This window comes from Anguilla rostrata, chromosome 11 (genome assembly GCF_018555375.3).
Source record: "Anguilla rostrata isolate EN2019 chromosome 11, ASM1855537v3, whole genome shotgun sequence".
In the NCBI taxonomy this organism is placed as follows: domain Eukaryota; kingdom Metazoa; phylum Chordata; class Actinopteri; order Anguilliformes; family Anguillidae; genus Anguilla; species Anguilla rostrata.
Window position 1 is genome coordinate 38,629,702 of NC_057943.1, and position 26,096 is coordinate 38,655,797.

A 26,096-nucleotide genomic window follows, 5' to 3' on the forward strand; every position below is an offset into this window, starting at 1 on the left:
TTGCACTCTCTCTTTGCATGAATAACATGAGAAGTTAAAATTACTGAAAATACTAGGGGCACCTTTGACCTGGTTCTCCAGGTTTTTGACTGAACTGTCTTGGCATTTGCTGGAGTTCTTAATTCCACTGACCTCAATGACAGCCCCATGACCAAATGATGCAAACCAACCCAACAACCCCAAAAGTCCACCACCATATTTCACTATAGGCAAGAAATTCATTTTAACATAAGTTATGATGTTAAACCCACCTCTGATGTACATGGCCAGAAACTTCATTTTGGTCTCATCGGAGCATAATAACTAGTTCCAGTTGAAAGTCTATTTAGCAAACTCCATTTAGCCATTTAGCAAACTCCAGATGCTTGTTTTTCTTGGTATCTTTCAAGAGACTTTTTCTGGCAACTTTTCCAGAAAAGTCCCTTTATGTGGAGGTATAATCTTATGGTTTTGGAGACTTTGTGTCCTCCGGAGGAGAACAAGTTTTGTAGATCTCCACCTGGCCCTTGGATTTTTCTTTGCCTCCCAAACCAGCTGCCTCACTATGTGCCATGGCCATAACCAGGACTGTGTCCTTAAAACATATACCTGTCTTTCATCACATAGCACCTGTCTTGCATCACATAAGGAACACATTTCACCTCAGTGGGATTCAATGCAGAAAGAAAGCCACAGTGCAGCATAAAGATAAGACACAGTATCTGCTATATTTGTAAAGCTCTGTATTTGTATTTAAAATGGGCGACTGACTAGTGCTGGCTCACTAACGGCTCTGGTGAGTGATTTCTTATAAAATAATGAATAATGTTGCTGGAAAGGCTGGTATTTCTGAAGTCATGTCAGATCTTTAAGAGCGAGAAACTTGCTCTCTCATGGGGACGTCACAGGCCTTGCGGTCGCGCTCACTTCCTGTTTGCACTGCCAGCTCGCACTTTTGGCATGAAGCTCCGTGTTTAAGTCTAATTTCAGCTGCACATGAAGCACGCATTCTGAGCTGGGAATGTGGAGGCACAGACAGCGTGTCTCTGGTGTAGAGATGTGCAATTCTACTTTTGAAGCTGCAGTTTTGTCAGATCTTTGTGTTTCGGTAAGTTTACTGGAACAACTAAATGTGAATTGAACTTGCAAGCAAACATGTCTAAACATTTTGCTCATACAGCTACATACATGCGTATAATCACACTACCTCTCACACAGAACAGACTTTCCAAACACACAGAGAAAAACAAGACTTTAGCTTTGAGTCCCGGCTCCTCTTGGCACACTAAAATGGGGAGGGTGCGAAAATTATTTTTGAAATGAATCACTGGCTTTCTTTCACAGGGCTGTGAAAGCAACAATGGAGAGCCTTGTAAATGGTCAATTTGATGGCAAAGTCTCGCCTCTAATGCTACATAAAATACGACCGTTGTGTGGAAGCAAACCTGGGTGAACATTGACACCTGCTGGCTGTACAGCTCCATTGCAACCAAATAAACCAAAAACTGTAGCAAATGGAGAGCGTTGGTCTTTCCTGAGCAAATGTATATCAGGTCCTGCGTGTAACAGAGTATGTTGGACCTTCCTATATGCCAATATAATATCCAGCAGATCCGTATGTCACCTAAAGCTTTTTTTGGTTGGAAGCTTATAAACCCATGTCAACTGTATTAATGCAGCAAGCTAAACAACAAATACAGAAACAGTTACAGCAGAATGTAATTCATAATAATCAATCTTTCTTCCTTTGTGTCTGTAAGAAAAATGATATCCTTTAGTAAGTGTGCGTAGATGACAGCTGCACATCCAAAGGAACTGGCCTGTTTTCTGTATGCCTTTCCTCATCGAGGGTTACCACCTCGTCTGTTTGTACAGCAGGTTCTTCTCATTAAAGGTATTTTGTTGACCAGAAATGTGCCGTGTTTTCACAGGAGTTGCCATAGGGTCTCAATATGTGAGAAGTGTTTTCATACGGTTTAATTTATTCTATGTGGGGCATGTGGTTTCGGAAAATACATTATGAAACAAACCCACCCTTACCCTTTCTAGAAGTGCAAATGCCTTTGGCAATTATTGATTTGCACATTGTTTAAGAAATGTTTTGAATCAAGCCATTGTTTTTAGTTACTTTAATAAGAAATTTTTATAGGTTTTTAATATATATTTGTAGATTATGGTGTGTAAATTTATCAAACCAACAGAACCTAGTAGTGGTAAAATATTGCAGATGTGATATATAAAATCGAAAAACATCTTTTACATGCAAAATTACACAAATGTATTCATCAAAACATGGAGCTTGAAAACGCTAATAGCGCAGTAGCTACGCAGGGTTGGGATTGGTTAAGACTGCTGTTGGCAGACATGGAAAAACGAGGCTGATGCTTGAATTGATGTTAGTGGGTCAGTAGGGGGCACTCTTCCCCTGGAGCAAATAAAACTCAAAAGTCCCTGGTGTAGGTGCCGTCACTTAAAAAGACGACCTGATCATCCTTTACATTAGATGGCCTACATAATTCACAGTAAATATCTGCGACGCGACGTGGATATTTAGACAGCCATTGTTTAAATTCAATGATTTAATTAACCTCGGAGTGGGTAGGAACATTGGCCCACATCAAATTAATGATCACTACGAGCTGCATCGTGAAATCAACCATATAATATTAGCCTATAACACAAATTATTGTATTTACTGATCAATTCGTGCAATTTTTATCGAGTGCGGCGCTTTGCTATAACGCGTTGCCTACAGTGAGACACCGATTTCAAGTTTTCTCCACTTCTAAATTAAATTAGTGTTTTGTCATTCTTGAAGAAATTCTCCAAGAAACAAAGAACTGTACAAAAACGGAACAATCAACATTATCAATCTAAAAGTTACAAACCCATACAAATAAACAAAATATATTAGTAAATAAATTAGGGGGCAGGTAGACTTCTATCGAGCTGTAAACTCTGAATCTCTGCACGCTACTGTGACATAAGAGACTACAACACCAGCTCACTGCTAACTACGTAACGCCTCGCTTTTACGTGCCTTGCTCTGCGTCAGCTCCTGTGACAAATACACTGGACAAACAGCGGTAGCTAGGATTTCTGACGGGAAAGCAGACTGTGGGTTGTAATGGGTTAGGGAGAACTACAATTACGAATAAAAGTTTACGCTTCCCTCAAATTGTTACTGTATGTGAACAACTAGTACACTGGTACATGTAGGGCTGCGCTGAGCGGAGTATTTTAATAAAGCTGTGAATCTGTGAGTAAAATCTAAACGTGGAAAATCTCGGCGAGCGAGAAGAGACGAGGAGTGAGTTGGATTTTTAATAAGGGGAACAGTGATAGCTATCTAACGTTAGGTCTAATTGTATCCTAAGTGTTTATCATTCATTCATTTTGCGAAAATAAGCTGGTGGATAACACATTGAACAGAAACAACGCGTCACACTTCGGGAACTTTTCAGAACCAAGGAGAGAAGGTAAGCACTCTGACTGGCATTTGAAATTGAACTAGCTAGTGTCTGGTTAAAAGAACACTAGCTAAAAGCTGGATAGCTAGTTGCTAGCTATCGATAGCCAGCTGACTAACAAGCTTGTCCTGTTCATTTTGTACTGTAGGGTTATAAGATTGTGTGGAGTAAAATGAAACCAATACTGCGATAACATGGATATCAGTACATGGCTAATGTTTAGTAGATAGCTTACTTTGTCACTTTGTCAATGACTAGCTAGCTACCAAACAATGGCTAACTGATGGCTAACGCTATGAACTGGACGGGGCCGAACAGGCAAGGATTCGTTGGATGCAGCTCTTGATAGCTGCTAACGTTCAATAGGTAGCTAGCTAGCAAGCAATAATTGAACTTGAACAATAACTGTTCTCTGGAAAGTGAAAACGAAACTTCACAGGTACACGCGAGTGAGGCTATTTAATGAATATACAGCTATTTATTGGACTGAATAATAATGACAGGCCTAGCTAGACATATACCGTTGCCAAGCAAGTTAGTCTACCTAACTTATCTAGTGAGTGTCTGGAGTAATTTTTGATAGCTATCCTAGCTGCATGCCCGGGATGGCTAATTCCATCACTGTTGTTGCTAGCTGGCTAGCTAATCTGGTTAACTTTGCTATCTCGCTCGCTTGTCAGTCATCCGTCCCTTTCGCATATGTTAAAAGCCACAAGTTGTAGCAAGCTAACCGTTATGCAATTTTCTACCCGGCAGTTGATTCGAAACAAGTTATTCACTAATATCGCCTAATTTATACTGGAAGTCGTTCAGTATGAACCATGTATTATACTCTAAGTTATGAGCGAGTCAGTATGACTGATTTGTAACATGCTCTTTTGATGATATAGATTTTACGCACTTTATTGATCATCATGCCATGACCCTCTAAATTATGCATTGGTTTAGACAAGAGCGTCTACAAAATGATTGCTTGTTGAATGCATTCCCATTCCCTATTGCATAATAATTGGTGTGTTTATATTTTATTTTTGGTATTCCATAGTTTTTAGTTGTGTGTAGATGCTGTTTATTTTGCATTTGCGGTATTTTGCATTTATTACCACAGTTAAGTCAATTTCACTGGTGCTGGCATGTCTCTCTTACCGTATTCATTAGAACTGTGATCTGTATTCGGTTTAAGAAGAGTAAGTTAGAAATAACTTCACTTTCATTTTTTATTCTTACGAATCGCACCTTTCTGTCTCCAAGATAAAGCAGATGAGACCAGTGACGGTTGAAAGATAGAAACTGCACATGCACAGACTGCCCCGGTTGGTTCTCATCCGAGTCCTAACTGAACAGACTTGAGTTGCTTGCCGTTAGAACTGTGGGTTTCAGATGTGTCCTTGCGTGTTTGGAGGATGGCGCTCCTGTATCGCGCACTTGAAAGGGCTGTTCTCTTGAACTTGGCCGAAACCTTAGTGTCATGAGTCAATCAAGGAAGTATATTACTGATGACGCACCCTGCAAAAATAAGCACATCTTTCGGTTTGTCTCGTTCTGTCGGCGTGGTGCGTCCCTTTGACATGTCAAGCTCCGTGATTTTGAAGACGATTCTTGTGTAATGATGTTGTTTGTTAGTAGTTCTGTTTAATTCTGTTTTTAGTCATTTTTGACATGTATGAAAGTTTAATTTCAGCTGGTTAATATGTTGTGGAGAAAAATGACACAACAAAAACCAGTCCTATGTTAACTCGCTTTTGGGGGAAAAAAAGGTTAGATATTGACATGTAGCTTGCCAGAGTATTTGACTTGTTTTACTCAGCAGAATTGCAGTGTGGAATGGTATCAATAATTATTTTGCCTTCTCTGACATTCTTCAAAAGGTCTATTTTTGATTTAGCCTAACTACTGGAAAGTGGCATTTGATTCATTCCTAAAGCTGATGTCACCCAGACTCGCTGAGCTGATTGGTCAATAGTGAGAGGGGCTGTTGAGTCTTCAGAATTTTGCCATAACCACATTCCTTTGGAGAGGGAATTGTTTTTTACTGGCTCGTTTTCAGGCTCTGTTGAGTGCTGTGATCTCTGTCTCCTTGGGGAACTCTGATGGAGAGCACGTCGCTGGTTCAGGCAGCGTGATCCCCAGAGCAGCTGGTAGTTTACCCCTTTCTGCACTGCGTATCGTATTGTTCTGACTGGCTGCTGTAAGCCGCAGAGTTCCTTTGATCTTCAGGGAGCTATTTCACTTCACGAAACGGTGAAGTCCATGTTCCTAGATTTGGGAGAGTTCCGGGTTTTAGTGCAGTTAGCCAGCTAACTCAGTATATCCTGTCCAGGTCACACGGGTGTGAAAAAGGGCTGTGGTCAGCTTCCTGAGTCCTTGTGTGTGACAGGGAATCCTCTGCTGGAGACTGTTGTGCAGAGCGGCCAGCTGGTTTGACACCAAAAGTGGTAAAAAAAAAAAAAACGGGCTTCATTTTTGAAGCTCACTTCCTGGTCTTGTTGAGAGACATAGCTCACTAGCACCAGTGCGATTGGCTCCAGTATAGGTCTTTCAGTCACCCGTTTCAGTACTGGTACCAATATGGTGAAAATACGAAGTCAGTCATTTTTTTCTCTCAAGAGCGTGCAGTCTCAATAGGTGTTTTTTAAATTTTGTCTGATGTCTGCTGGTGTGCCGATTTTAAGTTGCCGTGTCATTTGGACGACATTCTAAGATTTTGTGGACGAATCAGGGATCTTGCAGGCTTAGTGACCCACCCAGACCCAGTCCGGGCTTCATGCCCATATAAGGGTCCCCCCTTTTCACTGCTCTGCGGTCTCTGGCTCAAACATGGCAGGACTTCAGTGGTTTCAAAGCGCTTTTCAGGAGCCATTGGACAGTCAATGGGTGACATCACAGTGACATTGTCCGTAATTTTTTCTGCAGTCTGTGTCTGAAATCTGCAGTAGACCTCACAACAAGATCGCATTTCCTTTTACAAGACACTCATGCAAGGAGGAACTCTCCTGGTTACTAGGGGCGGAGCTCTCTCTCTCTCTCCCTCTCTCGCTCATCTATTCAGCTTCATGAAAAGAGTTGAGTCATCCCATTTGATGCCTAATTAATTCAGCCTCTGTTGATACAGGTTGAAAAGGATGACTCAGCTGTGGACAGTGACACAAAGCCAACGGTCTTTCCTGTCCGCACTCCAACATGTGATTCAGTTGGTGAATCGGGTGTTTCTAGGCACCGATCGAGTGACACAGTCACCATGGGGAACCGTCAGTCCTGTATCTGCCTCCCTAATGTGGAAGAGGTGACATTTGTGAGTGCTTTCAGTGGCTCGGGTGTGGGTTCTGTCATTGGCCACGCCGTCCACCAATAGTGGGAAGCCTAACTCTGCGTTATCCAATGGGCTTTAAGGGTGAATTCTGTCCAGCCATTTTTCAAGCAGACCTGGTTCGCTGGTCTGGAAATGTCAGAATTTCTGCAACTCTTTAAGAGTTATTATAAAAGCAAATATAAGTGTTTGTTGGGCTTTATACAGCAGTGACCCTGCAGTCAGCTGAATATTTGGTCCAGGCCAGTCGTGCTGCTTGAGTAGCCGCTCGGCACCCTGGGAAGAATTTGAACGTACGGTGAGTTAAATACTCCCAGGAGCCTCTTGTGTTTAGATCCTGTTTGCTGCTGCAAAATGTCTATAAAAAGCTCCGGTAAGCCCCCAGCAGAGAGCTGGTCGGAGTGGTCATGTGACTCCTGAATGCCTGCTGTGAGGTTTGCTTTCTCATTTTTCTGGTGGCTCAGCTTTGCGTGTACTGGACGTGTGTGTGTGTGTGTGTGTGTGTGTGTGTGAGTGAGTAACAATGTGTGTGTGTGTGTCTGTGTGAGAGTAACTGTGTGTGTGTGTGTGAGTAAGAGTGTGTCTGTGTGTGAGTAACAGTGTGTGTGTGTGGGAGTGTGTATGCGTGCATGTGTGTGTGTGGCTGTGTCTGTGTGTGAGTAACTGTGTGTGTGTGTGTGTGTGTGTGTGAGTGAGAGTGTGTATGCGTGCATGCTTGTGTGTCTGCGTGTGTGTGTCCGTGTGTGTCTGTGTGTGAGTAACAGTGTGTGTGCACATGTGTTTTGGACCCCCTTTCAGTGGTTTGTGGTAGGCTGCTAACTCTAATGAAAGCGAGTGTTGGCCTGGCTGTCGTGCAGGCATAAATCACCCATGGGGGGTGGTCCCTGTCCCTTTTGGGGAAGCAGACGGGGATGAAGCGCGGGCCTGCTCCCTAGAGCAGCAGCCTACACATGGGCTGTGCCGGAACGCCCGGCACCTCCTGTAACCTGTCTCACTGGCTCCCTGGATCCCTGCCTCATTCAGCGTCTCGTGACGAGCGCAGCACTACCTGTCTGTCTCACCTGAGGGCGTGGGCCAGGAACACTGCCTTTGCTCTCATTCCAGGCCATCTGATTGGCCAGCTCCTGTCAGGTGTTAACCCTCTGAAGAGTTGTTTTTTCTTCAGTATTCTAGAACTCCATTGCTTTCTATCACCAGCAGTGATTGTTACATCAGCATTAGAATGTTCAATTAAGAACATTCTAATCATATATTTGTGACCTCACACAGGATTGAAAGCTTGAACCAATTATAATACTTTCATTTGCTCAGGTATCTACGTTGGGTATAAGTGCACCAGGTTGTATATTGGGTGTGGGTGATCAGAACTGTCACACACACATCCACAAACACACAGCCCCCCTCAGAGCTGTAAAGAACACACTGAACAGCATTTCATTTTTTAAATGTATTTTTTTCAAAGCATGCGCCCCCCCTCTTTTTTTTTGTGGCAAATCACCGTTTTGTCGGCTCTCATTGCCGTCGATTTGGTAGAGGGTGGACGAGCACGTGCCGTCCTAAAAGAAAGCGAGGTGAGCGGCTGCCTCGTACCACCCCGCAGTTCGCAAGTCCGGCTCACACAGACCCGAGTCGGAGGAAGACTCCTCGTGTGCTGCGTAACAGGCGGGTTTGTGGGCACCACACTGACCGCCGGCGGTTTCTGATGCCCGGTGAGACGCTGCCAACCCTGCGGACTGATTGGGCAAATGGTGTGTCGCCCCGAGCGACTGCTGGCCAATCGGCACAGGCACAGCCTGGATTCATTGGCAGACTGAGGGGCCCATCCATGAGCTCGAACAGTGCCGTTAACAGGATGGGCCCCCCAGTAGGGCGTGTGGGCGGCAGTGTAGCACAGCGGGTAAGGAACTGGGCTTGTAACCTAAAGGTTGCAGGTTCAAGTCCCCGCTACGACACTGCTGTTGTACCCTTGAGCAAGGGACTTAACCTGCATTGCCTCAGTACACATCCAGCTGTATAAATGGATGCAATGTAAAATGCTATGTGAAAGTTGTGCAAGTGACTCTGGATAAGAGCGTCTGCTAAATGCCTGTAATGTAATGTAATGTAATGTAGTAGCCCTGGCTAAATAGATGTTTTGCTTGAACTCTCTGAAATTGTGTCAATTTGATGAAAGCAAATTTCCATCGTAATAACAACGTTGCTTTCTTCCAGGGCTGAAATAGGGTAATTATGGGGACAAATGGCTCCTTTCCAATTTTGACCTCTCAGATCTTTCTGATATTTGACACCCATAATGTAACCTAGGAGTAAAGACCATTGGTATGCTTTTGAGAAAACAAAAACACAAACCATCTTTCAGAAAAGTTCCAGTAGAAAGGAGAAGATGAAAAGATTTGCATGATAACACCACTCCACTGAAACCGTTGGTTCAGACTGAGGGAAGATGTGTTTATGGTGTCTTTTATAAAGCCTCTATTACTACGACTGCTCTGATCAGTGATCCTAAAAGGACCTGAATTCACAGACACCGTGTGCACAACAAATCCAGTGTATTTAGAGATCTGCAATCGAATCTGGGTGCTCTACTGCAAGTAAATGCAAGTTCTGATTTATCGTTGCCATTCAATGCCGTGATTGGCTGTTGTGTTAAAAAGACGGCATCCAGCATTTTGATTGGATGTTGTTTAAAGAGAACACAGACTAAAAATGAGGGACCAAACTGCCAACAGGTTTCTTACGACTGTTGGGTAATTCTGGGGGGGGAAATAGCTCCTTTTCAACCTTGACCACACAGATCTTTCTGACGTTTGACGCCCATACTGTGACCTTGGAGTAATGGCTGTTGGTATGCGTTTGAGAGAAAAAAAACACGAGAACCATCATGAACAAATTTAGGTGTCCATTTTCACTCCACTTTTGGCCTACCCACATCTACTTTCCAGACCTACTGAGCGTTCGAATCAGTACTAACAATGGTTTGTAATCAGAAAGACTTGCTGGCTCAAGTTTGAATACTTTGACTTAATTTTTTGCATTGATTACTTAAGAATAAAAATTCATAAACAAATTATCTCTAAACAACGAAGTCTAGATTAATTTTTCATGTGTTGTTCTATACAATGTATACACATGCCAGTTTACAGAGTGTAATGCTTTCTACTTTTCATTTTACTGTACTAATACCAGACTATTGCAAGGGGATTGACTGGGTAAAGGAAACAGTTCACCCTAAAATATTGATAGAAGTTTATCTAATTTAGTTTTGATCGTCTGGTGGACTGCTTTGAACTTCTTTTCACCATACTTTCAGGAAGTTTACATAATCCTTTTCTTAATGTCAGGAGAACCCCCGTCGCAGACAGACACACTTGTTGAAGTCTGCCAACTCTGTGTCCACGAAGCCTCCTTCCTGCTGATTACATTCCAGTGATTCTTCATCACTTCTTTTCCTTTCCACACGAAATGTGAAGGTTACTTATATACACTCACCGGCCACTTCATCAGGTGACAGGAGTGGCACCCGGTGTGGTCTTCTGCTGCTGTAGCCCATCTGCTTCAAGGTTTGACGTGGTGTGCGTTCGGAGATGCTCTTCTGCATACCTCGGTTGTAACGAGTGGTTATTTGAGTTACTGTTGCCTTTCAATCAGCTCGAACCAGTCTGGCCATTCTCCTCTGACCTCTGCCATCGACAAGGCATTTTCTCCCAGAGAACTGCCGCTCACTGGATATTTTCTCTTTTTCGGACCATTCTCTGTAAACCCTAGAGATGGTTATGCGTGAAAATCCCAGTAGATCAGCAGTTTCTGAAATACTCAAACCAGCCCGTCTGGCACCAACAACCATGCCACATTCAAAGTCACTTAAATCATCTTCCTTCCCCATTCTGATGCTTGGTTTGAACTTCAGCAGATCGTCTTGACCATGTCTACATGCCTAAATGCATTGAGTCACTGCCACGTGATTGGATGATTAGATATTTGCGTTAACGGGTTGCAGTTTGCAGTTGAGCAGGTGGACCTAATGAAGTGGCCGGTGAGTGTATGTTTCCATGTGTGACATTTCGGTGCTGTGGTAATTTATGCTGGTGTGTTGTACGTTTGCTTCGTCTCCGGTGGATTCGCTCTTGCTCTGTTACAGGTCGGTTATTTTAGTCTCACACCTCATCGTCGTGTTTTTGTGAATGTGTGTTGTGGTGGCGGCGGCGGTGGCAGGTGTGGTGTTGGCTGTTTCCCATTCCAATTTTGGGGAGAAAAGTGCAGAAAAGCGTAAAAAAAACAGCCTTTTTACTGATATAGGCTATGTCACGAAAACGCAAGCTGAAGTAGAGGGGCAATGGTGTCCTCCGTCTTTTCATTATTTTCACAGATGTATAACGAGTGCTTTCCTGAGTTCATATTTTAGGCCCGTGATGTTTGCATTTCAAATAAACTGGCATTTGAGTACGTCGTCACGGTGATTGTGTGCGAGCGCCGACCGTTTTTGGTTTTCGGTCGCTGCGTCGGCCCCATGACTGAGGAGGAACGCCGTGAGGAGATTTTTTCCCGAGCTCGATTTGGTGAGATTTGCGAGATCGGCGGTTTTTTGGTCTTTTGAGATTTGGCATTACCCGATCTGCTGGACCGAAGGCTTGCTCGCGCGTTCGAGGTCCTCCGGTCTGCTGCTCGTCGGAGAACGGGAATTGTCAGTTGGACGCGGAATCTGGGACAGGATTTGGGTATTGAGGTGGAGGTGTGAAGCGATCCCGCTGGGATCATTTGATTATAAAGTAGGACGGAGTGTGGCACAGTGGGTAAGGAACTGCGCTTGTAACCGAAAGGTCGCAGATTCGAATCCCGGGTAAGGACACTGCCGTTGTACCCTTGAGCAAGGTACTTAACCTGCATTGCTTCAGTATATATCCAGCGGTATAAATGGGTACAATGTAAAGTGCTATGTAAAAAGTTGTGTAAGTCGCTCTGGATAAGAGCGTCTGCTAAATGCCTGTAATGTAATGTAATGTAAAGCCAAGCTGCTCCTTTTATTCTGACTGTACGCTGTGCGGAGGGGCACGTTTATTACTTAATTATTTGCTACTGTTTTGAAGCCTTATTGGCCATTTCAAGCAAAATGGACAGCACGGTGTCTTTTGCTTTATATTCGAGTGCAGTTCTTGGTCAGTCTAAAGTATGTGTGAATGTGTGTCTTTATGGAGCACGGAGCGTACGCTAGCATTCATGCTACCACATTCTGTAGTGCCGGAGCAGACTGTGTCTCTGTGTGTAGCGTGTGTTTGTTTTGCGCCCACATGGTTCATCTGTTTAACTTGATCTGAACGCAGGTCTCTTTCTCGCGTGAGCCCGCAGCGGTTTCCGTGACCACCGAAGGTCGTTAGGGTCAATAGCGCGTGCATGAGCATCGCTTTTACAAAGGCAAGGGAAAAAATGTTTGAGTCTGGTGTGTGTGTGTGTGTGTGTGTGTGTGCAGTGTGCAGTGTGCAGTGTGCGTGTGGCGTGTGTGTGTGTGTGTGTAGTGTGCGTGTATATAGTGTGTGTGGCGTGTGCGTGTGTGTGGTGCGTGTGGCGTGTGTGTGTGTGTAGTGTGCGTGTATATAGTGTGTGTGGCGTGTGTGTGTGCAGTGTGCATGTGTGTGGTGCGTGTGGCGTGTGTGTGTGTGTGTAGTGTGCGTGTATATAGTGTGTGTGGCGTGTGTGCGTGTTTATGTAGTGATCAGTGCTCGGGCTGAGTCCTGCTGTGAGGACGCGCAGCGTGCACGCAGCACCATGCTTGTGAGGACAGACGCACACACGCGAGCACGCATGGCTTGTGAGGACGCTGACGCACCTCTCACGCTCTGGAGCACGGACGTGGCCGTTTGGAGGACACCGGCCGCTCCCCAGCTCTTCTTTGTTTTCCTAATTTCCTCCGACAGGCAGCGTTGGCCTAAATCCGCAGATTAACACGGGTTTGACCCCTGAAAGTAAAACCTCTGTGTCAAGAGTGCGTGTCAGACAGCCCTACCAATTGTTCAGTTAGCTGTGTACTGGGAAAGCTAATTAGGCCGGTCTGGTGTCTGGGGAGGAGGGGGGTGAGGCAGGATGAGGGAAGGGTGGTGGTGGTGGTGGTGGGGGGGGGGTGGCAGGTTATGAAAGACCCTACGCCCATGCGTAAATTTTGATTGTGGCTGGTAAGCTTTTCTGCTCTAGCAGCCACTTTGGCAGGTTAACCACCCAGGTTGTGTCGTATTGTAAAAGGTGATGTGGCTGGTAAAATGCTGAAAATGACTGGTGGTTTTTAGAATCCTCTAGCCACTCTGTCCTGTGGGTGAGAAGTTAATTTCATGCCCTGAGGGGTGATGTTCTCCCCCTCCTTTTTCCCTTTCTCTCTCTCTCCTTTTCCCTTTCTCTCTCTCCTTTTTCCCTTTCTCTCTCTCTCCTTTTCCCTTTCTCTCTCTCTCCTTTTTCCATTTCTCTCTCTCCTTTTTCCTTTCTCTCCCTCCTTTTCTCTTTCTCTCCCTCCTTTTCCCTTCCTCTCCCTCTTTTTCCCTTTCTCTCTCTCCTTTTTCCTTTCTCCCTCCTTTTCTCTTTCTCTCCCTCCTTTTCCCTTCCTCTCCCTCTTTTTCCCTTTCTCTCTCTCATTTTCCTTTTCTTTCATTTAGGGTTGCAGCAACTAACCGATGATGTTGACTAAACCGACAATGAAAATTTGATGGCGACAAATTTTTTTATCGTTTAGTTTGATCAAATTTTTAAAAGTTTAGTAGGGCTGTGTTTCAAATTGTATAGCTGTGTCTTTTTTAGAGCGTAATGGACAGAATCGTGTTGGTCTGGATAGAACACAGGTCCTGCATGTTGACCGTGTAGTCGCTGCTTTACTTCCTCGAGAGAACATGCATTTGAAAGATGGCGGAGACGGAGGTGGCAGCTCTTCGGGTGTGAACTTGTGTGCGACTCAAATCTTCCAAAGTAAGGGAGCACTTTACATTGAAGAATTTAAAAAAAACTGAACTTGTGTGGCATGGGAACACAACAGTGATGCACAAGCACCTGAAGAGAAAGCACGCTGGAACTATAATTGAGGATGAAGAGGGCTAAGCAGCCCTGAGTTTGAGTTTGAATCAATAGGCTCCTAATTGGTGAACGCTTGGACACATGGCCACTAAAAACGAACCATTTGTAAATAATGAAGAATTAAAAAGACAAAGCAAATGATAACAAGCCAAACCACCAATGTGTTAATAGGTTTAAAGAAAAAAAAATTCAGCCAGCCTGAGCACCGCTCCTTCTAGGAGACACTGAGCACAGCTCCTTCTAGGAGACACTGAGCACAGCTCCTTCTAGGAGACACCGAGCACCGCTCCTCCTAGGAGACACTGAGCACAGCTCCTTCTAGGAGACACTGAGCACAGGTCCTTCTAGGAGACACTGAGCACAGCTCCTTCTAGGAGACACTGAGCACAGCTCCTTCTAGAAGACACTGAGTACAGGTCCTTCTAGGAGACACTGAGCACCGCTCCTCCTAGGAGACACTGAGCACAGCTCCTTCTAGGAGACACACACTAGGCACAGCTCCTTCTAGGAGACACTGAGCACAGCTCCTTCTAGGAGACACTGAGCACAGCTCCTTCTAGGAGGCACACACTGAGCACAGCTCCTTCTAGGAGACACTGAGCACAGCTCCTTCTAGGAGACACTGAGCACAGCTCCTTCTAGGAGTCGCACACTGAGCACAGCTCCTTCTAGGAGACACTGAGCACAGCTCCTTCTAGGAGACACTGAGTACAGCTCCTTCTAGGAGACACTGAGCACAGCTCCTTCTAGAAGACACTGAGCACAGCTCCTTCTAGGAGACACTGATCACCGCTCCTCCTAGGAGTCACACACTGAGCACAGCTCCTTCTAGGAGACACTGAGCACAGCTCCTTCTAGGAGGCACACACTAGGCACAGCTCCTTCTAGGAGACACTGAGTACAGCTCCTTCTAGGAGACACACACTGAGCACAGCTCCTTCTAGGAGACACTGAGCACCGCTCCTTCTAGGAGGCACACACTAGGCACAGTTCCTTCTAGGAGACACTGAGCACCGCTCCTTCTAGGAGGCACACACTAGGCACAGCTCCTTCTAGGAGACACTGAGCACAGCTCCTTCTAGGAGACACTGAGCACAGCTCCTTCTAGGAGACACTGAGCACAGCTCCTTCTAGGAGACACACACTGAGTACAGCTCCTTCTAGGAGACACTGAGCACAGCTCCTTCTAGGAGGCACACACTGAGCACAGCTCCTTCTAGGAGACACTGAGCACTGCTCCTCCTAGGAGACACTGAGCACAGCTCCTTCTAGGAGACACTGAGCACAGCTCCTTCTAGGAGTTACACACTGAGCACAGCTCCTTCTAGGAGTCGCACACTGAGCACAGCTCCTTCTAGGAGACACTGAGCACTGCTCCTCCTAGGAGACACTGAGCACAGCTCCTTCTAGGAGACACTGAGCACAGCTCCTTCTAGGAGTCACACACTGAGCACAGCTCCTTCTAGGAGACACACACTGAGCACAGCTCCTTCTAGGAGACACTGAGCACAGCTCCTTCTAGGAGTCGCAAACTGAGCAAAAAAAGTGCCGAACCAAGATGGTGGGATCACAGGGTTTTCCCTCGGTTTTCAGAGGGCTTAGGCGCTCTCAACTATATTTTGGAACAGCGTGTTTTTGAAGTTTTTTTTTTAAATGAAAAAACTCTTTGACCAGCGGTTTTCATCAGAAAAAGACGTTACGTGTGAACACAGCCTAACTTTTTTAGCTACCAAGCCACGTTAAATACTAACGTTAGTTTAGTCGAGGTATCTTTATGTAACGTCAACTAGCTAGCTTCGCTGGCTAACATTGTCATAAAATTTTTCCAGACCGTGAAAACTGCCTTGTTTACATTTTGGACAGATGTGGCTAGTGGGTAAATCTATCCTTGTTTCCGTCGCAGCACTTTCGACACAAGCGAAATCGGAAGCGCTATCCTAAAATTTCTTCTTACCGTGATGAGTACCTGACCCGCAACCGTAGTAATGTGTTAACACAGCGGCACAATTATATTGAGAAATACCATCTTCGGGAAAAAAACGCTATATTCTGTAAATGCATTTAGATCAAACCTACCATGCATAAAAACATAAGAGCGCTTGTCAACCACCCACTTCTATTCATAATGTCTTCATAGCGCTGAGTGTTTAAAACCATGAAGCCACCTCTGCGTTTTTTTGTTTTTTTTTGTCAGCGCATAGAACTTTCACCGTTGTTTTTACATTCATTCTGATATGTCGCCTAAATGCCTTTTTTACGTTCATTCGGCTTAATGCGCTCCGCAAAAACACTTAGGCGCTGCGCCCAAGCCTTTCTAAGGCAGGGAAAACCCTGGGATCAGCACAAGGCCAGTAGGGGAAAGTGCAGGGCAGTAGGAAGGAAGGAAGGAATGTAGCTACAGGGTGGAGCCTGATATTTGATACCCGCATACACTGCGAAGCCAGACGTTCGGACACCTGACTGCAACAGGTGTCAGCATGCAGGCCGTCTGGTGATCCTGCGGCGCATTCAGGCAGGGTGCACTGTGGGAATGAAGACCGCTTTGTGTGCAAAACCCTGGGTGAATAGCCTTTATGCTCCCCGGAATGTGTCACCAAACAGTCCTTCTGTGGCTTCATGGTTCTGTTCCCTGTTCCTGACATGGATAATTTCATGACAAGTTTCAGTCAAACTGGAAATGAATTATAATCCTAAAATTACACAGAATTTTTTCAGTTCAGATTTTGGTTTTCCTGTGGCTACTTTGGTTGTAAAAAGGTTACTTTAAAAATAATTTCCATGTTGTTTGTATTGTGTGTACTATGCAACTGAGTATTATCTGATGAAACCTTAATTACAACCTGGATCACTTTTTTAAAGCTGTACACGTGTGCATGCCTACTCTATAATGATCCTTTCCATTTAAAAATTTCTGAAATAATATCATTTGGCAGAAGGAACTTGGAGAAAACGTCCTGGTGTTGCCCTAAGGTTTGAAAAATGCTTTCTGCATTCCACTCTGGCCCCGCCCCATCGTGATATGAGAGTACGTCTTTGTCGGTACTACTGTGTCATGTAGATGTCAATCAAGATATCCAGCTGGAAAATTGTTGTCGACTGCAAATTTGTTTGTTTGCTTCTTAATATGACAGAAAACTGCCGGCACCTGATTGGCTGGATTGATTTTGGCTCAGTGTTCTTCAAACTGGAGAAACATGGCCTGTTCGTAAACTTTCTCGCATTCCAGCTAAACAGTCCACTAAAATGTGTTTCATTTGAGGTGAGAAATAAGCTGTGTAATTACAAGAATATTGATTCATATTTGATCTGCAATGCCTAGCTTGACAGTTTGAACCAGTTTCAGGAGCCAGTCACAGTCACGCTGTACGAATTCATTTGCATATAAAATTCTTTATGCAAATGAGATGGACACACCTACTCCACCCACCCCCGGTGTGTAGTCAGAAGAGCCAGGCTGAGGCAGTGAGTGCAATGACTCTTTAAAGATCTGAATTGGCATGAAGGAGTGAGCTGCTTGTTCTGTGTTTGTCCAGCAGGGCGGCGATGTTGGGGGTATGACGGAGGTAGGTGACCTTTAGGGGCCGAATACGGCGCCAATGGCCGAGCTTCAGCCAATCACAGCGGAGATGAAGGGGGAGGAGCTGGAGCCGGGTGCGTCGGGGACCCACCTGGAGAACGGCGGCAGGTCACCCCGGGACACGTCGCCCCCTGCTGGCTCGGGGGAGGAAGCGCAGCACGAGACTGGGGAGCAGGTGCCTCCCGCAGGCTTGGGGGTGGAAGTGCAGTGCAGGACTGGGGAGCAGATGCCCCCTGCAGGCTCGGGGGAGGAAGTGCAGCGCGGGACCGGGGAGCAAGCGTCCCCTGGGGGTCTGGGCTGGGACGTGCCCCCCCAGGACGAGGGCCAAACTGAGGCCGAGGTCTCGGAACAGGGCGAAGGGGAGACGGTTGCTGAGTCAGCGACCGCAGACAGCGCTGCGGCATCCCACAGTTACACAGGTAAGAGCGCCCACATGGTACAGCTGATCCTGCCTGTGTGTGTGTGTGTGAGAGTGTGTGTGTGAGTGAGCGAGAGTGTGTGTCTGAGTGAGTGAGTGTGTGAGTGTGTCTGAGTGAGTGAGCGTGTGAGTGTGTGTGTATGAGTGAGTGAGCGAGAGTGTGTGAGTGTGTGAGTGTGTCTGTGTGAGTGTGTGAGTGTGTGAGAGTGTGTGAGTGTGTGTGAGTGTGTGTGTGAGTGAGTGAGAGTGAGTGTGTGTGAGCGAGCGAGTGTGAGTGAGTGTGAGTTTGTGTGTGTGTGTGTGTGAGTGTGTGTGTGTGAGTGTGAGTGTGAGTATGAGTGTGTGTGTGTTTGTGTGAGAGTGTGTGTGTGTATGTCTGTGTGTGTGTGTGTGTGTGAGTGTGTGTGTGGTGCACTGAGAGCTTCTCCAGGCTCACGGACTGAACCGCAGCGGGGTTTTGGGTTATTATGCAGGGTGTGGGCTTCGCTGAAAGAGGATCCCGCTCTTTCGGACGTCCTGCAAAGCACTGTGGGAGCTGGAGAGGGCAGCGGCTCCGAGGACAGGAAGCACGGCTCCACACGGCGTTAGGGGGGCGGGGTCTACGGGGTCAGCCGATACACTAGCGGGTCTACTCTGTGTGCATACCGTGCGTATGTGAGGGAAATGAGCTCTGCCATTAAAATCATTGTGCTGCCTGCAGTGTTCCGGTTTAGTTTAGTTTCACAGGCATGTAGCAGACGCTCTTATCCAAAGCGACTTACATTGTATCCAGTTGTACAGCTGGACATATACTGGAGCAATGCAGGTTAAGTACCTTGCTCAAGGGTACAACGGCAGTGAACTACCGGGGAATCGAACCTGCGACCTTTAGGTTACAAGGCCAACTCCTTAGCCATTATCCTACACTGCCGCCGGTGATCCTAATGCACTGGTGAAATGGAGCTAAGTGTGAATATGTGGGTTTCATTCCTCTGTGCCGTTGCAGACTGGGTGGATTTTTCTGAATGAAAGATATTCCTGGTTTGTGTGAGGGTTAGTAAAACAGGCCAAAGACAGAGCCTGGTGAATAGTGAATGAGTGTGGCTGACTGCTTCACTTCAGAATGAGTTTGAAGCCGAAAAAGTGGATGTTGGATTTACCCTGCAGTCAGTGCTTTTTTTTTGGCAGCCTGTAACCCCTGCGTTTGACTGGATGACCTCTCGCCTTAGCTGGCTTTTATAAAAGCGTGTTCTTTGGATCGGTCAGTCAGCGTGCTGAGTGGGCCATCGCCGTATGGGCTGGAATGTCCGACGGTGTCCTAAAGGCCTGCTTGCTTCAGTCAAAGTGGTGTTTGTATTTCCGTACGTGTGTTTGTGTGTGGCTGTTGGGAGTGTGTGTGAGAGAGTGTGTGCAGTGCATGTGTGCGTGTGTGTGGGGCTGTTGGGAGTTTGTGTGAGAGAGAGTGTGTGTGTGTGTGTGCCTCATGGTCAGGGTGCTACCCATCTTGTGTACCTGATTTCTGTGGCTGTGGCCTGTTAGACTTTTGGTGATTGAACATGCTTCAGAGGCAAAAAGAACTGAAGTAAACCTCATTGAGCTGTGCATTGTGATGTCACAGATTTCCTGATCATTCATGACAGTTATCAGCTGGTTAAAATGAACCTTTTGAATTAGGGTGTGTGTGAGGATGACCATGATTGTGTTCCAGTTCTAATACTGTTCGATCCTTTTGCCTAGTCGCATGCACTGTGAAACTGCAACTCATTTCTGAGGTATTTTGGGTGTCTTAACTTCTTCATGGTTCTGGTTGAAGCCCTTGAGCAGTGGAACCTGCACACGGGACGACGTCACAAAACCTTCGGTTTGTCTTCTTGGGCGAGATCGAGCGTAGACAAACTACAAAAGCAGGAGGAACCATTTAAAGCGGCAAGGTCAGAGGAGCTGGTGCATTAAACAGTCTTTTTACATCAATAAAATGTTCAGTTTTCATAAAAATAGTTTCGTGAAATAATCCTCAAAGGCCAGACCGGATCAGGTGTTGTTGCTAAGGTGCATAGCTAGATTAGCGCGGCGACTTTAATGAGTTCCCCTCAACTCTGACCCTGCGGTTAGCGCTTAGCCAAGCTCCTCCACATTCACTGCGAGCTTCTGACCGGGATTATTGAGTTTTCGGGACGGGTCGTGCAGCGCGTGTTTATAAAAACTCCCTCGGCACTGTGCTGCTATTCGTTTTCCCCGTTAGCGTAGCGCTGTAGCGTAGGCGAGTCAAACGCTGAGCTGAACGTGTTTGAGATGAACGTGCTTCTGAAAGGCTCTGCTCCGGCCTGTTCAGCTGAATTAAGACCAGGTGCCACCTGCAGGAGTTCCCTGCTCGGGTTCAGCTGTTTTTCTGGCCCCGTGTTAGACAGGAACATAAATCCTCCCCTCGCTCATTCTGTAGTGAAAGAGAGCTGGTTTTGTTTTTTTTGTTGTCTCCGTCGGAGTGCTTCTGAGTCTCTTCCTTTACCCTGTTTGGAGGCCAGAAGTGTGAAGGTTTTTTTTATTTTTATTTAATGCTCTCCCCCCTTTTCTCCCAAATTTGAAATTCCCAAAAGTCCAGGGGTCAGAAAGTAAAAGTCCTGCCATGTGTTTCTTCCACCCCTGGATACATGGCAGGAATTTTACTTTCTGACCCCTGAGCCAGCTGATTTCACTGATTAGGTCCGCCTCCCGGCTGACAAATTGTGCTAATTAGCAGATCCAGGCGATTGGAACGCAGTACTGGGGGCAGGACTGTTACTTTGTAAAGCTGGGTTTTCCAGCCCTCTGTGCGTGAGCGCTCCTCCCTGCAGTGCGCCCCGTCCCCGTGCAGCGCGCCCCGTCCCCGTGCAGCGCTGGAAACAGCTGCTCGTCGCGCCGTGGGACCCGCCCCCCCGACGGGCTCGGCGCGCCAGAGAAACCTGTCTAAGCGGAGCTCCGTCTCACGGCTTCTGCCTCCGCCGAATCGGCCGCCCCGGGGCACTCTGGGACTGAACCCGGTGACACGCTTCCCGCTCGCCTGCCTGCGCTTTGTTGACGTTCCGCCTTTCCCAGAACGCCTAGAACAATAAACGCGCCGCACTTGAAAGATGGACTCCCCCGCGGGCGCGTTATTTAATATCCGTATTCTGATCTAAAGTGACAGCACTTTATGTACTACCCTGAGCACCTGCCTCTGTTTATCTTGTATATACATTTTCCTTTTTTTTTTGCTCTCTTTCTTACTGTTTTTCTTTTTCCAGTCGTAAACATTGACTTGTTCTGAACCAGCAATGCTCCCCATAAGTTTGGGAGGGTTCATGCTAGCACACACTAACACACAGTAGCGTACACTAGCCTACTTTAGGATGCAGTAATGCACATTAGTGCTCACTAACACACATAAGCATTCACCAGTGTTCATTAGCATACGTCTGTCATGCACTAGCACTCACTGTAGCATATTAGCACACGCTAGCACACATTAGTGTGTAACACACGCTACGCTAGTGCACATCGGCTCACGTGAGGCACACGTCCTCTAAAACGCCTGCAGCACCCCCACCCCCCCGTGGCACTGGAAACCCGGCCCCCGCCCAACCCCACTCTGCCCCCCCCCCCCTTGGAGCTGAACAGTTAATTATGTCCAGAGGGCTGCATAGCAAACTCAGCTGGTGCTCACTGCCCACAGTACAGCCGACCAGAGGTCAGAAAGTGTGTAAGAGTCAGCAGGGCGGACTGTGAAGCTCGGGTGTCTGTCTGTCAGTCTGGCTCAGCTGCAGCAGGGTTAACTGTGTAACGCTGAGGTGTCTGTCTGTCTGTCTGTCTCAGTCTGTCAGTCTGTCTGGCTCAGCCACAGCAGGGTTAACTGTGTAAAGCTGAGGTGTCTGTCTGTCAGTCTGGCTCAGCTGCAGCAGGGTTAACTGTGTAAAGCTGAGGTGTCTGTCTCTCTCTCTGTCCGTCTGTCTGTCTGTCTGTCTGGCTCAGCCACAGCAGGGTTAACTGAGTGAAGCTCAGCTGTCCGTCTGTCTGTCCGTCCCTCTCGCTCCTCAGACCTGTCCCACACGCACTCCCAATCGCTCTCGGACCAGCTGCTGATGGGCCGGGACAACCCCGCCGCCGCCGGCATCAACGTGGAGTGCCGAATCTGCGGGGACAAGGCCTCGGGCTTCCACTATGGCGTGCACGCCTGCGAGGGCTGCAAGGTGAGACCCGCCACGGCGCCCCCTGCTGGTCTGGAGGAAACAGCACAGCCTAAGACCCCTGAGAACCCGTAATGCGCCCCGTAGTACTCACGCCAAGCAACAGAACAGCAACAGGACTGAAGCGTTTTTCTTTGTAATAACAAACCATACAGCTGTATTAACTATCCACCACGTCTATATATGGCTGGGTTAGGGAGTCCCACTTATTTAATTCACCAGCCATTAGAGATCTGATTATATGTATTGATAAAGCTCATGAATCACGGCTGTAGAAGTCATTGTGTGACGAAGTGAAATGTTGTGGTCTAGTTACTGTGGTCCAATGCGCTGGTGAACCAGCATTGGCGTATACAGCTGATTGGATAATTGTGCGCTTGGTTATTGGTGGAAACGGAGACCTGTACACAAGCCAGGCCTCTAGAGATGGGACTCCCCAATCCCGCTCTGTGGGGTGGGTGCAGGTGTTCACCTGGATGCAGGGTGTGTCTCCTGCGTTTAGTGTAAATGAGAATGGGAGTTCTGTCGTTTGCGAGGTGAGGTTTAATGTTTCCCTTGTTCGTTCGCTACATTAATTTGAATTCAGGGTTTTCATGGGCTATTTTCTCGGCTTCCCATGGGTTATAGGTTAGCCTGTAACCTCCCAGTTGTATCCATGGTAGATTTTTCGCATGATGCATGCGGCTGTAAGCTAAGCTGCGGGGTCATCAGGAGCTTTTCATGGTGCTAAGCTAAGCCTCGGGCGTCTCAGGGCTTTTTCATGGTGCTAAGCTGGGCTCTCAGCCTGTGCGGGCGTCTCCAGGGCTTTTTCATGGTGCTAAGCTAAGCCTGCGGGCGTCTCCAGGGCTTTTTCATGGTGCTAAGCTAAGCCTGCGGGCGTCTCCAGGGCTTTTTCATGGTGCTAAGCTAAGCCTGCGGGCGTCTCCAGGGCTTTTTCATGGTGCTAAGCTAAGCCTGCGGGCGTCTCCAGGGCTTTTTCATGGTGCTAAGCTAAGCTCACGGGCGTCTCCAGGGCTTTTTCATGGTGCTAAGCTAAGCCTGCGGGCGTCTCCAGGGCTTTTTCAGGCGCACCATCCAGATGAAGCTGGAGTACGAGCGCTGTGAGCGCAGCTGCAGGATCCTGAAGAAGAGCAGGAACAAGTGCCAGTACTGCCGCTTCCAGAAGTGCCTTCTGCAGGGCATGTCCCACGATGGTGAGAGACGCTGAGAACGTACTTACATACACCTTTATACACACACACTCTCACACACACATACACACACACACTCTCTCACACACACATACACACACACATACACCTTTATACACACACACTCTCACACACACATACACACACACACTCTCTCACACACACATACACACACACACACATACACCATACACACACACCACACACACACGCAACACACACACTCTCACACACACATACACACACGCACACACACACATACACACACGCACACACACACATACACACATACACACACATACACACATAGCACACACACACACACACTGTCTCACACACACACACACGCACACACACACTCTCACACACACATACACATACACCTTTATACACACACACTCTCACACACACATACACCTTTATACACACACACTCTCACACTCTCACACACACACATACACACATACACACACACTCTCACACTCTCACACACACACATACACACATACACACACACACACACTCTCACACACACATACACGCACACACACATACACACATACACACACACACTCTCACACACACATACACCTTTATACACACACACATACACACATACACACACACTCTCACACACACACACACACACACACACAGACACACTCTCACACACACATACACCTTTATACACACACACACATACACGCACACACATACACACACACACGCACACACACACACACTCTCACACACACATACACCTTTATACACACACACATACACACATACACACACTCTCTCACACACACACACATACACACACGCACACACACACTCTCTCACACACATACACACACACACACTCACACACATACACACACGCACACACGTTCATATACACTCACACACACATTCATACATACGCACACACATGTTCATATACACTCACACACATTCATGCACACACACAGACAGACACACACACGCACACACACACACTCACGTTTGTACACACATTAAGACATGCACCCACCCGCACACACATTTTTACTCACACACACATACACAAAAATTCATACACTCTTGCGCACACACACACACACACACACACACTCACACACGTACCTATGGAGCATGCCTGCGCAGTGTGAGAGCTCCCTCTGCTGGCCTGCTCTCTCAATTAGCTGGAGCCTTATTCACTGAGGTGCCCAGTTTCCCGTTAACGTGAACGGAAAACTCTGACGTTCCCGCCGGTGTTCCCAGCGATCCGGTACGGCCGCATGCCGGAGGCGGAGAAGCGGAAGCTGGTGGCCGGGCTCCTGGCCGGAGAGAAGGGCGGGCAGAGCCCCGGCCGGTCGGACCTGAAGACCCTCGCCAAGCGCGTCAACAGCGCCTACCTGAAGAACCTCAACATGACCAAGAAGAAGGCCCGCAGCATCCTGACCGGCAAAACCAGCACCTGCACGGTAGGCCACGCCCCCCCGGAGCTCTGTGATCAACCAGTCACACGACACCCGTGCCCAGATACCGATATCTTGATGTAAATACGATCTTCAAGGGTAATTATAGAACTAATCCACTCCAGTCTTTAGCACAAGTCGTTACAGAGGATGCGATGAGATAAGAGGATTGCGGATTTTTAATAAATATTATGTTTCTTTAACTGTCGCATTGCAGATAATGTGACTCAAATTGACGGAATTGGATCACAAATTCCATAAATTGGAGGATGAGTTTTATTGAAAGTATACGATGTTTTTAAAAAATGTTTGTGGTGTGATGGCTGAGAAGTCATAGGGTCGAGTAGCAAGGATAATGTATTATTACAAGATATGTATTGGCTGAGATCCCTGGAAATTGCCTAAAAAGGATAAGGCATACAGGTTGGGGAGGGACCTGATTCACCGCATTATTGTGGATGGAGCGGTGTCCCTTGGTGGGTGTGACAGAGTGGATGTGACCGGGGCATGGTATTGGTGGGATGTGAGCAGAGTGGATGTGACCGGGGCATGGTATTGGTGGGATGGAGCAGAGTGGATGTGACCGGGGCATGGTATTGGTGGGGTGGAGCAGAGTGGATGTGACCGGGGCATGGTATTGGTGGGATGTGAGCAGAGTGGATGTGACCGGGGCATGGTATTGGTGGGATGTGAGCAGAGTGGATGTGACCGGGGCATGGTATTGGTGGGATGTGAGCAGAGTGGATGTGACCGGGGCATGGTATTGGTGGGATGTGAGCAGAGTGGATGTGACCGGGGCATGGTATTGGTGGGATGTGAGCAGAGTGGATGTGACCGGGGCATGGTATTGGTGGGATGTGAGCAGAGTGGATGTGACCGGGCCTCAGTGTGACCCTCGTGTCGCCCTCAGCCCTTCGTCATCCACGACATGGACTCGCTGCGGCAGGCGGAGAACGGGCTGGTGTGGAGTCAGCTGATCCACGGGGCTCCGCCCAACAAGGAGATCGGGGTGCACGTCTTCTACCGCTGCCAGTGCACCACCGTGGAGACGGTGCGCGAGCTCACCGAGTTCGCCAAGAACATCCCCGGCTTCGTGGACCTCTACCTCAATGACCAGGTACGGTCTCCTCCACCCCCACCTGGGAGACACGATCTCTGTTCTGCTGCTTCTTCTTCTTCTTGTTCCTCTTTTTCTTTTTCTTCTCTTTTGTCTTCTCTTTCTTGCATTTCTTATTCTCCTTCTCCTTTTTTTCTTCTTCTCCTTCCTTTCCTTCTCATTTTAGTCATTTTCCATCTCTTCTCCTTCTTTCTGTCTTCTTCTTCTCCTCCTTCTTCTCCTTCTTGTCCTTCTTCTTCTGGAGCCAGCGGGATGGCATTTATGCAAGCAGCAGGTCCTGGGTAGTTTTTGTGAAGGACCTGCTGTGCCTGTCCAATATGGAACCAGTTACTCAGAAGAATGTCTGCCGGTTA

At 47.2% G+C, this 26,096-nt stretch overlaps 1 protein-coding gene across 1 annotated transcript in view; it reads left to right on the forward strand.

Annotated features, from left to right (window-relative positions):
- Window positions 1-3,019: 3,019 nt before the first annotated feature.
- The window catches only part of ppardb (peroxisome proliferator-activated receptor delta b), a 31,488-nt gene continuing 8,411 nt past the window's right edge, over window positions 3,020-26,096 (forward strand). The window contains exons 1-6 of the mRNA XM_064299951.1: window positions 3,020-3,458; window positions 17,337-17,799; window positions 21,828-21,979; window positions 23,031-23,169; window positions 24,430-24,632; window positions 25,537-25,743. Coding sequence (XP_064156021.1) covers window positions 17,400-17,799; window positions 21,828-21,979; window positions 23,031-23,169; window positions 24,430-24,632; window positions 25,537-25,743 — 1,101 coding nt within the window. The 5' untranslated portion in view covers window positions 3,020-3,458; window positions 17,337-17,399. The remainder of the gene's footprint in view (window positions 3,459-17,336; window positions 17,800-21,827; window positions 21,980-23,030; window positions 23,170-24,429; window positions 24,633-25,536; window positions 25,744-26,096) is intronic.